Source organism: Hemitrygon akajei, chromosome 16 (genome assembly GCF_048418815.1).
Source record: "Hemitrygon akajei chromosome 16, sHemAka1.3, whole genome shotgun sequence".
Classification (NCBI taxonomy): domain Eukaryota; kingdom Metazoa; phylum Chordata; class Chondrichthyes; order Myliobatiformes; family Dasyatidae; genus Hemitrygon; species Hemitrygon akajei.
The window spans coordinates 11,781,707-11,796,361 of record NC_133139.1 but is presented as its reverse complement, the minus strand read 5'-3'; the positions used below and the strand labels follow the sequence as shown (position 1 = coordinate 11,796,361).

At 39.8% G+C, this 14,655-nt stretch overlaps 1 protein-coding gene across 3 annotated transcripts in view; it reads left to right on the top strand.

Annotated features, from left to right (window-relative positions):
- Nucleotides 1-14,655, top strand: part of sbno2b (strawberry notch homolog 2b) — a 174,782-nt gene that overhangs the window by 21,774 nt on the left and 138,353 nt on the right. For all 3 annotated transcript variants that reach the window (XM_073068253.1, XM_073068250.1, XM_073068252.1), the window contains exon 2: nt 912-1,136. In XM_073068253.1, coding sequence (XP_072924354.1) covers nt 1,020-1,136 — 117 coding nt within the window. In that variant the 5' untranslated portion in view covers nt 912-1,019. The remainder of the gene's footprint in view (nt 1-911; nt 1,137-14,655) is intronic.

Here is a 14,655-nt window from a genome sequence, read left to right as displayed (position 1 = left end):
TAACCTTGTGAACCTACGCTGCACTCCCTCAATAGCAAGAATGTCCTTCCTCAAATTTGGAGACCAAAGCTGCACACAATACTCCAAGTGGGGTCTCACCAGGGCCCTGTACAGCTGCAGAAGAACCTCTTTACTCCTATACTCAATTCCACATGTTTTATTGTGAATTATTCCCTTTATTGATAAACTATTTGAGAATTTTTTTAAAAATCAGTTGCTGACCAAAGATATTTTTTAAACATTTAGAATGCTTAATTTAGTTTGTGGGCAGACTTTGTGGTAGAATTGAAGAAGAAATGTTTATGCAACACTAAGAACAAAGATCATGGCAATAGAAAAAAACTCTTTGTGGATATATCTAGCATACAGTCACGATCTTCAAGTTCTTTTAAACTGGTGTCCAAAGAAAATCATGTATTATTTATATATAATTGAAAGCTGTGAGGTTATTAATCATTGCATAAGCGCTGAACTCAGATGGAATTTAAATTGCTCTTGACAAATCAGTGTCGTTTGTAATGCATGAACAAATTTTGCTCTTATGCAATGAATATCCAGTATCTGCAACAGTTGGTTTCTCAGAATTGTTGCATTCTGGGAACTGCTTGTTGTGGTGTTTTGAGCTCCATTTGGATGACAATAAATTTAAAATCAGAGTTAAGTGTTTTATCACTGACATAAGCTGTTTAGTTGTTTTGTGGCAGCAGTACAGTGCAACTACAAAATTCATCTCAACTTTAAAAAATACAATTTTCAGTAATAAGCTGAGCCATTCTTGCTGAAGAATTGTGTGAAAGCAGTCCAAAGTGGTTTCCAAACCTTCATTTAAAGAACTTTGCAAGCTGAAGCTAAATTGTTACCAATACTTTAGCTCACACAAAAAATCTTGTCTTTTTAATCTTCTTTTCCAGGACATGGTGTGCCAAGACTGTTGCACATAATATCTGTGTGGCCTTTGTTCCTTGCCTCTGGTACTACACACATTTAGAACTGTACAACATGCAGCTGGATAGTGCCTAATGCTTGAAGTGCTTTGTGTCATGGACGGGCCGAATTACCAGCAGAACCATCAAACTGACACTGCAATGTATGGTCTGCAAAATATCCCAGCCCAGTTCTGCCCTCGGGGAACAGAGGTAAGTGCCCTTCAATACATCTTTTGGGGAGGTATTGGAGGTAGAAAACTGCATTTATTCTGTTGGCTTCAGGCTGCTTTCTAATAGTCATTAAAGTGAATTTGTTTAAAACAAAGCCTGTACCTTCAGTTCTACCAAAAAATGGCAGAGGAAGAAAATACAAATGTGATGCTTGGATTTTTATGGCAATTTGTGTGTGTCATCATAAAGTAGAGGTAAGATTGACGTTAGTTTGCTGGGGAGCTAAACTTGAGAATGCATGGTCTCTTGATAAGAGTCAAAGTATTTGTGAGGACTGAAATGGCCATGGATGATGCTTGATGCTGTTTTCTGCATTTCCTATGAGTTGTTGTGCAGTGAATATTATGGCCAATTGGCTGCTTTGTGGATTGACCACTGTGATTTGGGGAGCAGTGCTTTGGCTACTGGGGAAAATAGTTGTGATGGAACTGGTGGTGGTCATTCTTGCAACAGGCAGGACTGAATCTCACCCCTATAAATAAACCCCTGTTTTTTTTTTGGTGAAATTAGATTTGTCTCCTTTGTTTAAGAAGTTCATGATTATGGCAATGAGTTTTCCCCACAGCATTTTGTTCTTTCCAGACAGAGAGGTGGTGATAAATTAGTGACAGAAATCTGCAAAATTTTGGAATGTTAGCAGGAATCCCATTTGCTTCTGAGGCCTTATTGTTTCGCATTTGGCCTTTGACTCTTTATTGGTGGCAAGATTGGACCAGGTAGTTTGCTATGGAATGAAACATACTTGCGAGTGTCAAGGAGCAAGTCACAGTTCAGAAGTTTCTTCCTGTGGGCATCAGTTGCCTTTGTTTCCTTGATATTTTTCCTCTTAGTGGTGCCCTTTTGAAACAGGCAATTGTCTTTTAACTAAACAGTTGGCAAAGGAAACGTTGGAGGTAGAGAACAATTTGCAATCACTGACGAGGTTCCAAGATAGCATTAAAGGAATTGGCGCAGGTTGTTGCTGGACCTGTTACACTCACTTACCCACCCACCCTTTGTTCTCCTATGTCATAGATTTTCTGTTGGACTTTCCTCAACTGCATATGCAGATCAATATCACCAGTGGTAGGTTAAGTGAACTAGCATCACCTTCTTCTGAGGCCACCACTCCCAAAATTTGAGCCTAATTATACTTGGGCTCCAATTCGTAGGCCACATCGTCCGACCTCAGGTCCTGTGTTCTGAGCAGTTTTGTGACAAGGTTATCAGGTGGATAGAGTAAAACATTTGAGGATGTTTCAAAGCTTCCTTGGAAGAAAATTTAAAGTCACCATTCCTGGGAATTCCAGCTCCTTGTTCAAGTTGGAGAAGGAAAATTCGCTTGTTGAGATCCTGAATCTGTGTGGACTAAACATGCAAACAGTAGGGATATACTGTCTCTCAAACAACTGTTTATCAGCTGTGTCTAACATGTCTTGCACCCCAAACCCCCAGGTTGTTTGCAACTGCTTGTGAAATAGTTTGCATGGTCTTCATATTTTCTGCTTAAAACATATTTGATATATATTGGTGATGGTGTTAGTGTGCATGACCCTGTCATCGTGAATTAATTTGGATTCTGGAAACTTACACTCGTTCCTCAATCACACTTTATTTACTTGTGCACAAGGAGAATAGCATGGCCCTTGTCGCCCACACTGTTCTGAAGTCTGAACAGAGAAATGCCATTTTCATACACAATGGACTTGCAATTACAGTTATTGACCAATTGATAACCATATCAATGTTAAAATTCTTTATTTGCAAGATCATTTGGCATTGCAATACAGGTATTAAAAGTCAGTAGAAACTACAAGCTAACAACTGATGATACTTTGAAGTTAGTAAAATAAATGCCCCTTAGTTGAAGTTTTCTTTGAATGGGTTCCATGGTGTTTCTTTGTTTTGTGGCTGTCTGTGGGAAGACAAATCTCAGGGTTGTATACTGAATACATATTTTGATAATAAATGTACTTTGAATCTTTGATTATTGGTCCTTGTCTTTCCAAATGGCTCCAGTCCCCTGCTATGCAAAGGAACCCATGCTCTTCAAGACTTTTCTTGCCTGAACATTATCTTAACCCATGTTTTGTCGCAACTTCCACACACCTAATGCCCACTGAAAGCACGCATAATTGGTAAATGGCAGGAGTTAGGTGATCTGCCACCAGCAATGTATTTTAGAGCTCTGTGTTCATTCTATCTTGACTTTGCACAGAATGATATGTGCACTGAGCAGAAGAGACATGTTCAGCAGCGGATCAACATCCACTTGCTAGTTAATTGCTGGTTGGTTTGCACAAGCTGTTGCAGTGATAATGTTTTATTCTTTCTGAGTTCTTTTACTATAACCTTGGTGAATGTAGTTAGATGTTGAAGGACTTCTTTTTTTCCCTGAGATCAAGGTTTTTACATTAAATTAACAAATACAGTGGATTCTGATTAATTGGGACTGTCTTAATTAGCCAAACTAGCTACAGATAGTTTGCACCTCAGTTGCACAACCCATATGTATGGATATGATGCTTAAAACTGAATTTGTGCTGCTGTTAGAAATGAGCTAGGTGCTGAAACATTGAATCTGCTTCCATTATCACTTTGAAGGAGCTCTTCTGTACATAGGTTGTTGTGATTTCTACTGATCCGTTGTGAGGTCTTGACAGTTACAGCTGGAAGTGGGAGGTAAGAATTGATGGAGGCAGCCTAGTGGTGAGCTTTCAGGCAAGACTGAGCAGCTCATCTGACAGTTGGAGCATGAAAAATGTTGAAAATACTCAAGTTCAAACAATGTCTATGGAGAAAGAATCAAAATTAATAATTCGGAAACAGGAGAAAATTTGCAGATACTGGAAATCCAAGCAACACACACAAAATGCTGGAGGAATTCAGCAGGCCAGGCAGCATCTATGGTTAAAAAGTACACTCAACATTTCAGGTCAGAGCCCTTCATTTGTTAACCTTTCATCTTTGTCTAATACTCACTAATATGATCCCAGTTCTTAATATGCAGAGAGTGTCACCTAACCATTCACTTGTTGCTGATCACTGGAGCACCCCAAGGTGACCACAGTGTAACACAGTGTAAGATTATTGGTCACCAGACTATGTAACAGTTTCTTCCCCCAAGCTATCAGACTTCTCAATATCCAGAGCCTGGACTGACACCTTGCCCTATAGTCCTGTTTATTATTTATTGTAATGCCTGCAGTGTTTTTGTGCACTTTACGCAGTCCTGTGTAGGCCTGTAGTCTAGTGTAGCTTTCTCCGTGTTTTTTTTTTACGTAGTTCAGTCTAGTTTTTGTACTGTCATGTAACGCCATGGTCCTGAAAAACGTTGTCTCATTTTTACTATGTACTGTACCAGCAGTAATGGTCGAAAAGTGACTTGATTTGACTACAAATGTTTCCAAAATAAAATTCTAAATCAAAGTATGCCAATGTGTGATGTGGACATTGTGGGCAAGCCATTTGGTAGAATCTAAATCTCAGCAAAAAAAAAAAGAGCATAACGACAAGCTGAGAGCCTGGGAGCCTTTCAAACGCTGCAATGAAAGCATGAAATTACTGCCCTTCATGTTGAGCCATCAGCGGCCTGATGGTCACCAAATGGTTCCATATTGCAAAAGTTGAGCTCCTGGCACCGTACAAAGCCATGTGTAATGTATTTGTCGGACTTCCATGCTGTTTGACATAACACACGGCTTTCTGGCAATGTATCAAGCATTTCATTGTGCTTTTAGATTGCCCTGTCAAATCCTGCCATCATGAATGATCCTTCTCATCCTGAATGTGGGGCATTAAATTATTATTTCACATTTGTTGAGGTATTCAAGCTTCCATTCAGCAAGAGATCACCAGGTAGGCTGAGAACATCCTTGAATAGGTTCCTTTGAGATGGAAGTATCTATCATCTTAGCCAGCTCATGGAAACCCATGACCCAAAGCCACTCAATGTAGATGAAGCATTCAGGACAGCATAGAGAACTAGAAGTCTCGTGGGGAACGTGCAGAAGTTCAGTGTAAATGATAGAGACCAAGCTATTGGCCTACCTGTCCTACAATTCATCTCCCATGCAACCTGTGGCCTTCTTAGCCATTTGTCACCCACAGATCTGGAGTGAAAATTAGACCAGTACAATTCCCTGGAATTTACTCAGATGAAAGATTCAAGCTTTGCTAATCTCTAAATTGCTTGCATTGTCAGTTATAAATTTGGCAAATCAATGCCAATATTTCAACTTCACTCTCTTGCTCTTGTGCCGTGAGCTCAGCCCTTGGCTATCTGAAAAGGGAGAGCTTTAATGATATACTGTAGGAGGGGACATGTTTAGATGGAAGAGAATATGGTATGGGAAAAGGACAATTTAGTTGTGCAACAACCAATATTTTCAGCCATGCCTACGGACACATTAAAGTAATCTATGGAAAAATTGTTTCCATGCACCGTTCAATTGGCTCCCTACAATTTGGTCTAGGTTAAGTAAGAAATGAGATTTTTTTTGTAATAGTGAGGAATGTCAGAGGCAAATTCTTTGCACACAGTGGTAGGTATGTGGAATGCCATGCCATGTGTGGTGGTAAAGCAGATATAATAGGGTATTTAAAAGACTCTTGGGTATGTAGATGATAGAAAAATGGAGGGTTATGTAGGAGGGAAGAGTTAGATTTATCCTAGAGTAGGTTAAAATATCAGGAAAACATCATGGGCCGACGGGCCTGTACTGTGTTGTAATGTTGTATGTTCTATATGTGGGTGATGTGCCATTTGTAATGGAGAGCTGTGAAATATGGATACGAGGCTAGCAGCAATTTTTCCATTGATGTGGTGGAACAAATAAATATCCTGATATCTAAAGGTTTGAATACTTGGGAACACAAAGTTCACTGCAGATGCTGTGGTCAAATCAAGACGTACAAACAAGCTGGATGAACTCAGCAAGTCGAGCAGCATCCATTGAAATGAGCAGTCAACGTACTGCTCATTTCAACGAATGCTGCTGGACCTGCTGAGTTCATCCAGCTTGTTTGTACATCTTGAATACTTGGGATATGGTGCCTCACTTTTGAAGGTAGATCTGATGATGAGGAACTGGCTACGTGATACATTCACTAACTTTGGCTGTTAAAATAAAGTCAGAGAATGCTATGAGATGCTGCATTTAGGTCATTGTGGTTTCACACTTGGGCATGACCTCCACTGTTTCCTCCTGTTATGATAGATTGAGGGTAAACTGCAGGTACAGAACTAGTACTACTTCCAGCAAGGCCACAAGCACAGCTTCAGACAAAGGAGGAGCTTGCTTTCTCCCACAAAGTACTTTTTCAAATTCCAGCTCAGCTTTGCTGTAGAATAACTAACAGCACTTGCAGTTTTACATGACCTCTTAAGTGATCTTAAATGGTTCTCCCTGTGCATTATTTCTCCTGTGGCGTCCTAATAGTGAATGGAGCAAACAGTACTGATTGAAATCAGTAATCATTAATATGGCATTCTGCCTAGTTACTCACTGTCAGCTGTGCAGCTGATTTTTAGATGTTGCACATTTTTCGCCCCATGTGAAGAGCATGCCTTATGAAGATAGGTTGAGCAATCTAGGGATTTTCTCATTGGAGCGAAGGAGAATGAGAGGTGGCTGAATAGAGGTGTACAAGATAAGTGGCATAGATTGAATGGATAGCCAGATATTTTTTTTTTACCAGGGCAAAAATGGTTAATACGAGGGGGCATGATTTAAAAGTGATTGGAGGAAAGTATGGGAGGGGAATGTTGGAAGTTAGTGGAACGTGCTGTCAGGGATGGTGGTAGAGGCAGATACACTAGGTTCATTTATGAGACTTTTAGATAGGTCCATGAATGATAGAAATACAGCGGGGTTATATGGGACAGAAGGGCAAGATTGATTTTAGTAGATTAAAAGGTCAGCACAGCATCATGGGTTGAAGAGCCTGTACTGTTATGTACTATATATTTTATATTGCAGAAGGTTACAGTTTATTTGTAGCTTTTTAAAAACATTCAGTTATCATTATCCACAAAATGCTGGTGGAACACAGCAGGCCAGGCAGCATCTATAAGGAGAAGCACTGTCGACGTTTCCGGCCGAGACCCTTTGTCAGGACTAACTGAAAGGAAAGACAGTAAGAGATTTGAAAGTAGTGGGGGAAGGGGAAATGCAAAATGATAGGAGAAGACTGGAGGGGATGAGATGAAGCTAAGAGCTGGAAAGGTGATTGGCGAAAGTGATACAGAGCTGGAGAAGGGAAAGGATCATGGGACGGGAGGCCTCAGGAGAAAGAAAGGGAGGAGGGAGGAAGCACCAGAGGGAGATGGAGAACAGGCAGAGAGAGAAAAAAACAAACAACTAAATATGTGAGGGATGGAGTAAGAAGGGGAGGAGGGGCATTAACGGAAGTTAGAGAAGTCAATGTTCATGCCATCAGGTTGGAGGCTACCCAGCACCGGTATATAAGGTGTTGTTCCTCCAACCTGAGTTTGGATTCATTTTGACACGTGTTGTTTGAATTTCCAGCATTTGCAGATTTCCTCGTGTTTGCAGTTATCATTATTCCTGTATACTTTTTCCATAGTCATCCAAGGTCTTTCTTTTCATGTATATCCAGTTTCCTTTTGTAAGTTAATCAGCCTCCATCTGCCTTTCTAGGTGGTTCTCTATTGTGATTAATACAAGATTTGCTCCCTCTCTTTTTGTTCTTTTACCAGCTACTTTTAATCTCTATCCTCTTCTGGTAATTGACTCTTTGGAAGCAGCTTCCTTATAAATTCTGCATAATTTTTAGGTCCTCCACCAGATTTTTCCCCAATCTCCTCTTGTGTTTCAGAAAGCAATCACAGATTCCCCATTCACAGACAAGAAGGGTCTCAGCGCAACGCATCAACTGTACTCTTTTCCATAATGCTGCCTGGCCTGCTGAGTTCCTCCAGCATTTTGTTTGTGTTGCCCAGATTCTCCACTCTTGCTACAAGTCTCATGTTCCAAGTAAATGTTTCGACCCCCCTTTAAAAAAAAATTGTGCCCAGAAATGGACACAGTAGCCCTTGTGAAACCAAGCCAGTAGTTTTTTGAGGTTCATCTTAAAGTTGCTTTTATACTTTTATGCCTCTGAGAAACATAAAGCTCGCATTGACTCTTTTGAGCACACTTCTCAACACTTGTACCCAAAGCATAAGATCTCAACATTTGAACCTCCTTAAAACTGTAACATTAATTCCTTTCCTTGCATTCCCTTTTAAAATGCATGACTTTAAAAAAAAAGTTACCTTTCATCTTGGAGCTAGATTTGTACATTATTGTTAATATATCATTTGTGAAAACTAATGTCTGCTTGTTTGATAAATGTAGTTTAAGGGCTGCTGAAATTGCAGTGTTTGCCGTATTAACCGCTTAGATCTGTGGCCTGTGACAAGTACTGAGAACCAAAGCTACCTGCCTCCCCAAACCTGTCCACATCATTTGATTGTATCACTCAGTGCACCCCCAGATGTCTGCTTTTGTCAGACAACACATTGAGTCTTGATGTGTGTTTTTTCCCTCTGTAGATTTGTGCTCAATGTGATCTGATGGAAAAGGGCAGGGGAGAATATTGTTAGAAGTCAGAAGCCAAATTTATGAAGTGCTTTGTATTGACAATGAGCTAAGTAAAGACATATAATATTTCTCTGCATAGGGAGAGGCAATTGTTAATATAGTTAAGTGGATTTGCCCAGCTGTCTTGCAGTCATTGCTTATTCATGGACTGCACCTGCTCCGCATTTGCTGCACAGTGTTGTGTATGTTTAGTTTTTTTTTTATTAATGGAGGGTAGTATTGTCTGCTTTTTATGGGGAAAGTTCATATTGTTGTATCACTGTGAAGGAGTCTTTCTTAATTTGCTAACCATGCACTCAGTGGACACATGATTAGGTATACCTCTACACCTATTTGTTAATGCAGATATCTGGTCACCCAATCATGTGGCAGTAACTCAATGCATAAAAGCTTGCAGACATGGTCAAGAGGTTCATTTGCTGTTGTTCTGACCAAACATCAGAACGGGGAAGAAATGTGATCTAAGTGACTTTGACTGGAATGATTGTTGGTGCCAGACGGAGTGGTTTGAATATCTCAGAAACTGCTGATCTCCTGGGATTTTCATGCTCGGCAGTCTCCAGAGTTTACAGAGAATGGTACAGAATGACAAAAAAATCTAGTTCTATGAGCAGAAACACCTTGTTAATGAGAGAGTTTGGAGGAGAATGGCCAGACTGGTTCAAGCTGACATTAACTCAAATAACTACACGTAACGGTGGTGTGCAGAAGATCATCTCTGACTGCTCAGCACAGTGAACCTTGAAGTGGATGGACAGCAGGGAAAAAACCACATTGGGTTCCAAGGTATACCAAATAAAGAGGCCATTGAGTGCCTGTGTGTTTTACTTTTTATGTCATTAGTAACTTGCAGAGTACTAATTTTAGCTTGCACAGAAAGCTGAAGATAATACCTAAGTAAATTAGGCAAATAAACTGATTCACTTGATTTAATTAATAATCCAACATTGAAAATTGAATCTGCGATGATACAGTTTCTGAATGTTCAGCATCTGATTTGCTCGTCAGAATAACAAGGATACCATCATTATCCAAGGCACTGTTATCTGCATACTCATATGCTCAACCGTGTGTCACTGGAGGTTTGGAGGCTGCTGTATGTTTGAGGTTGGAGGTGGTGGGGGGGAGGGCTCATGGATATAATCAAAATCAAAATTCAGGCTCTAGTCTGGAGTGCTTCTGAGTTTCAGATTGACTTTAAAGCTGAAACTTGCAGGGCTTTATTTCCCACTGTTCTAAAAACTCACTGGGGCTTAGTTTCCAACTTCCTTTAAACTTGGGAGGTTTATTAATCCACTGTGTTTATATAAAAAAGTTCAGTGATATCAGAGTATGTTAGAAAATATAGTAGCCCTTTGTTTGGTGAATGTGGTAATCTGTTATCAGCAAAGCTCTGAGAGTCTCAGATTCAGTTGGGAAACACTGCTTGTATAATTATTATCTGCAAAAATAGAGGCAAACTATGATACGAGTCCTTAAAGGAAAGGTCTCTATGTTTGATCAACAGAACATAGAGCTGAATTATGCTTCTGCAGCAGGAAGGTCCAGAGGGAGTTCTCAACATTCAATTATTCACAAATGAGTGTGAGTGATGAACAGTACCCCTCTACATCTGAAACTTACTGATACATGGCATTACTTCTGTCGCTTTAGTCTAATTGTTTTAAGTAACTTTCTTTTTAAAAGACACTTGTTTAGAGTAGCGTACACAAGATTCCGGAGGAACTCAGCAGGTCAGGCAGCATCTGTTAAGAAGGCTATAGAGTTGATGTTTTGGGCCCAGACTCTTCATCAGGACTGGAAAGGAAGGTAGAAGAAACCAGTATAAGATGATGTGGAGGGAAGGAGCATAAGCTGGAAGGTAATATGTAAAGGCAGATGAGGGGAAAGCAAGTGGGTGGGAGTGGAAAGGGATGGAGTGAGACACTGGGAGGTGATAGGTGGAAAAGGTAAAGGGCTGAAGAAGAGAGAGTGGACCATGGGAGCTGACTATTTAGTACTTTTTTAGTGTCAGAATTTCAGAGGCTCTCCTTTAAAAACGATTCACACTTTGAAAGGCAAAGTTACATCCCCAGCTTTGCCTCCTGTCAAAGTCTGTTAGAATGCTCTAGGGCAGGAGCCTTTTTGTTAAGAGCCTGAACATTGAGACCTCAGCTGGATTTGTCCTCTATTCAGTAAGTCCTCTGTATGAAAGAGAACATTTGATTAAGTAATACATTATTAAAGGCTGGGTGAGCTGCTCTGTGGATATTTTAAGTGTAATGGGCAATGGGTGGAGAGTGTAACTATGGAAATAAATGAAAATCTGAAGGCCCTGATGAGTTAATAACACAATGTTCATAAATCAAGGAAAATACTGTATCTGGCCCAGGTAAAGTTAGGTTGCTGAGAAATTGTAGGCAGTAAGTCCGAAAAGTGGACTGGTCTTGACATAGTTTGGTTCATTACGTATCTGCCACCTGATGTATTAACCCTGACCTCAAAACCTTTTCATTCTGGCCAAGATCCTATGTTGTTTGTGCTGAATAGTCTTGCCAAACAGTTATACAAAATCAGAACTGCATGTTTACTATTGATTTCTTTGGATTGTAGGTCAGGGATATAAATATTTCATATCTCATTCATCTCTTGAGGCGCTGCATGGACATGGTCTGAGGAGAATGTGTGCTTCTCAGAGCACATCCATTCAGCAGCTTAGAGGTGAATTACATAGCATGCTGCCCTTGTCCTTATTCACTGTGTGGAGACTAATGTCTTGATTCACTGGTCACTTTGTTATAACAGAGCATAACTTGGAATTGAAATGCTTTCCTGGTAAACCTGCTAATGTTTTGATTAGTATAATCTTCCTTCACTATCAACCATTAACACTTTCTGTGACTTGGCATCAAAGAAACCAAGGGGAACTATCAGTTTGACAAATAATGACACAATAATTTAGGCTGCAACTTGCACGCACAATAGTAAATCAAACACGCCATTAAATTTGGGGGAAACAAATTAAAATAATAAAGCAGGGAGAAGTTTCACTATAAAATGAACTGGCATTGAGTTTTGGGTGCACTACTCCGGCCGCATGTCCCACACCCAGTAAGAAATAAATGTCTTCAAGTGGCAGCTGGATTTACTTGGTTTTGTGTGATTTTACAGCATTTTGAACCATGATGTCATGCCTAATTCCTTGGAGACCTGTGAAACAAAACATACGGCGTGTAGCTTTTCAGGTGATCATGCCACTCCTTAGGCAGTGTTTCAGATTTCAAGCATCCTTTGGGTAGAAAAGTAAATCCCCTCTAAATGTCCTTTCCTGTACCTTAAACAAACACTATGTGGTTATAGATCCACTAAGGAGAGAGAAATTTCTCTGGATGATTTAAATGCTGGACCAGATTGAAAAGGCAGGACATCAGGCCTACTCACTGCTCTGCAATGTTTACTCAGATTTTGCGTTGAACTGTTCCTGAGGCTGTGGCCTGCTCCAGCTTCGTGTCTGTAGACTCACTTCCATCCTGAATGCATATTTTTTATTATTTGCACAATGTTTTTTTTCCTTGCACATTGGGTTTTTGACAGTTTTTTAGGGGTTCTTTTGGGTTTCTTTGTTTTGTGGCTGCCTGTAAGAAGATGGATATCAAGGTTGTATAATGTATTCATACTTTGAACTATGATCCTTGTATACCTCACTGAGATCCTGTCTCAAGTTTCTCTGTACCAAACAAAACCAACCAGCTGGGACTCTAAACTATTACACTGATTGATTGTAACACCCTGGGAAAGGTTTCATTGCCAGGATAGTGGTCTTTCTGTAGAAGCAGTGTATTTCTAATGGGTGCTGTAGAATGTGAGCCATCCAATCAGGGGAGCAGGTTTTTGGGTTGTATACCTGCACCGTGGTGTGTGAGCTGGGGTCCTTTGTTCAGCGGGAAGGGAAGAGGGAAGACACTGGAGAGAACCGGGTGGTCGTAGGATTCGACCTGGTGGGAGACCATGATTCCATGGAGAAAGGTGCTGGGGTCTACTGAGGATCGGAGATTATTACTTTGGGGAAGTGTTGAGCTCAACTTGTTCATGTTTGACTGTGTAATTATAATGGGCTCTTCGTGATTTTTCTTTATTTTCTTTACTAACCCTTTAGTTAAGTTACAATTCATAAATATTATTCTGTTAATTGTATGCAGTGTGCTGTCTGTCATTCCTTGGAACTGATTTGTGACAGGGTAGCAAATTACACAGCGTTTACACAAACTGGGGCTTGGGGTGGGAGAGCTGTCTCAATCTCACGGGTTTGGCGGGACCAGAGTGTGTATTCCCTAGACTTGAGCTGCAAAGGAAACTGGGGGGGGGGGGGGGGGGGTGTTGTGATTATGTAATATAATAGGAATAATCCTCAAAAATGATAGTTTCCTGTAATTGTCTTCATGACCATACTTGCATTTATAAGAGCATTTTAAAAAATATCCTAAGTCGTCTTAAGTACAAATAAAGTTTGACTGTGTTTAATAAGGGGAAAATTCACTAAACCTTGGTCAAAAAGGAATCTAGCATATCCGAGCAAAGAGAAAAATGGGGAAGCTGAAAGATTGACCGAGAATTCCAGAGCTGACAACACTTTTGGTAATACTAATTAAATTAGAGTGCAGCGATCTCACAGTCAGTTTGAGCGATACAGGGACCAGTCATTGTGTCTAATTGTTCACCATTTCAACAGATTTGGCATTCACATTTAAGATGGCAGGTAATGTGGATACATGGCACAGAAGGAAAAGGAATAATAACAAATTCGGATATCCAATGGTTGTGTGGAGTATTGAAGGCTTACAAAATATGGGCTGTTTAGATCAGGAAATGTTGTGTAGGAGGAACACTTGAAAATGCAAGAGAAAAAGAAAATGACTTTTTTGTTTACCTATGTTCAAGAAACACAAAGGTTTTCTGTACTATTGTTCCTGAAATGACAAACAAAATGTTAACAAGATTTTCTAGCAAAGCCATCTATGAAATGAGGACATCCAAAGATGAGAAAAATATTTTAAAAAGGATACAAGAGGTTTGGAAGATGCATGTGATTATAATCAATCGTTAGTAGGTTTCACAGTGCTGATCCTGCCTAAATCAAACCCGCCTAGGGAAAGTGAGTGATGTATCATTTATGAAGTTATTAAAGATACTGGAAATGACATGTCAGTATGACATGAATGTTTCCAACACCAGATTTTCCCTCAAGGTATCCAGTATTTGGTTTCAATATAGTTGAGTTCTTTGCCATCAGCTGTTGATCCCATCTGGAGAAAGGACTGATCTATGATTCAGAGCAAATGCAGAATTGTCTTAAGTTGCAATTAAAAATTTGTTTTGTGTTTTATAATAAAATAATTTTTATTTAGAGATACAGTGCAGAGCAGGCCCTTAAGGCCCAACAAGCCATGCTGCCCATCAACCCACCTAATTAGCCCTAGCCTAATCACAGGCCAATTTACATTGACCAATTAACCTACTAACCAATATGTCTTTTGAACTGTGGGAGGAAACTGAAGCACCCATAGGAAATTCACATGGTCACGGGTAGAACTTGCAAACTTATGGGTGGCACTGGAATTGAACTCTGAACTTTGACAACCTGCACTATATTGAGCTAACTGCTACGCATTGTGGTGCCCAAACTGAAATAATAAAATCAACAACTGGGAGAAACATGAACAAGAGAACAGTAAACATTGTTTTGTTTCTCTTTTTTTTTAAAATGTTTTTCACTCCATTCTGTGGCATTGCTCCCAAAATTGAGTTGAGTGCTGAGAACAAAAAGTTATTTTACTTTGCTGAAAAATAAGTCAGGGTATTTTTTGCATGATTTTTTAAAAAAAAATAGATTATTTTGAGATTGCAAGATAAACAACGGATATCACAACCTGAGG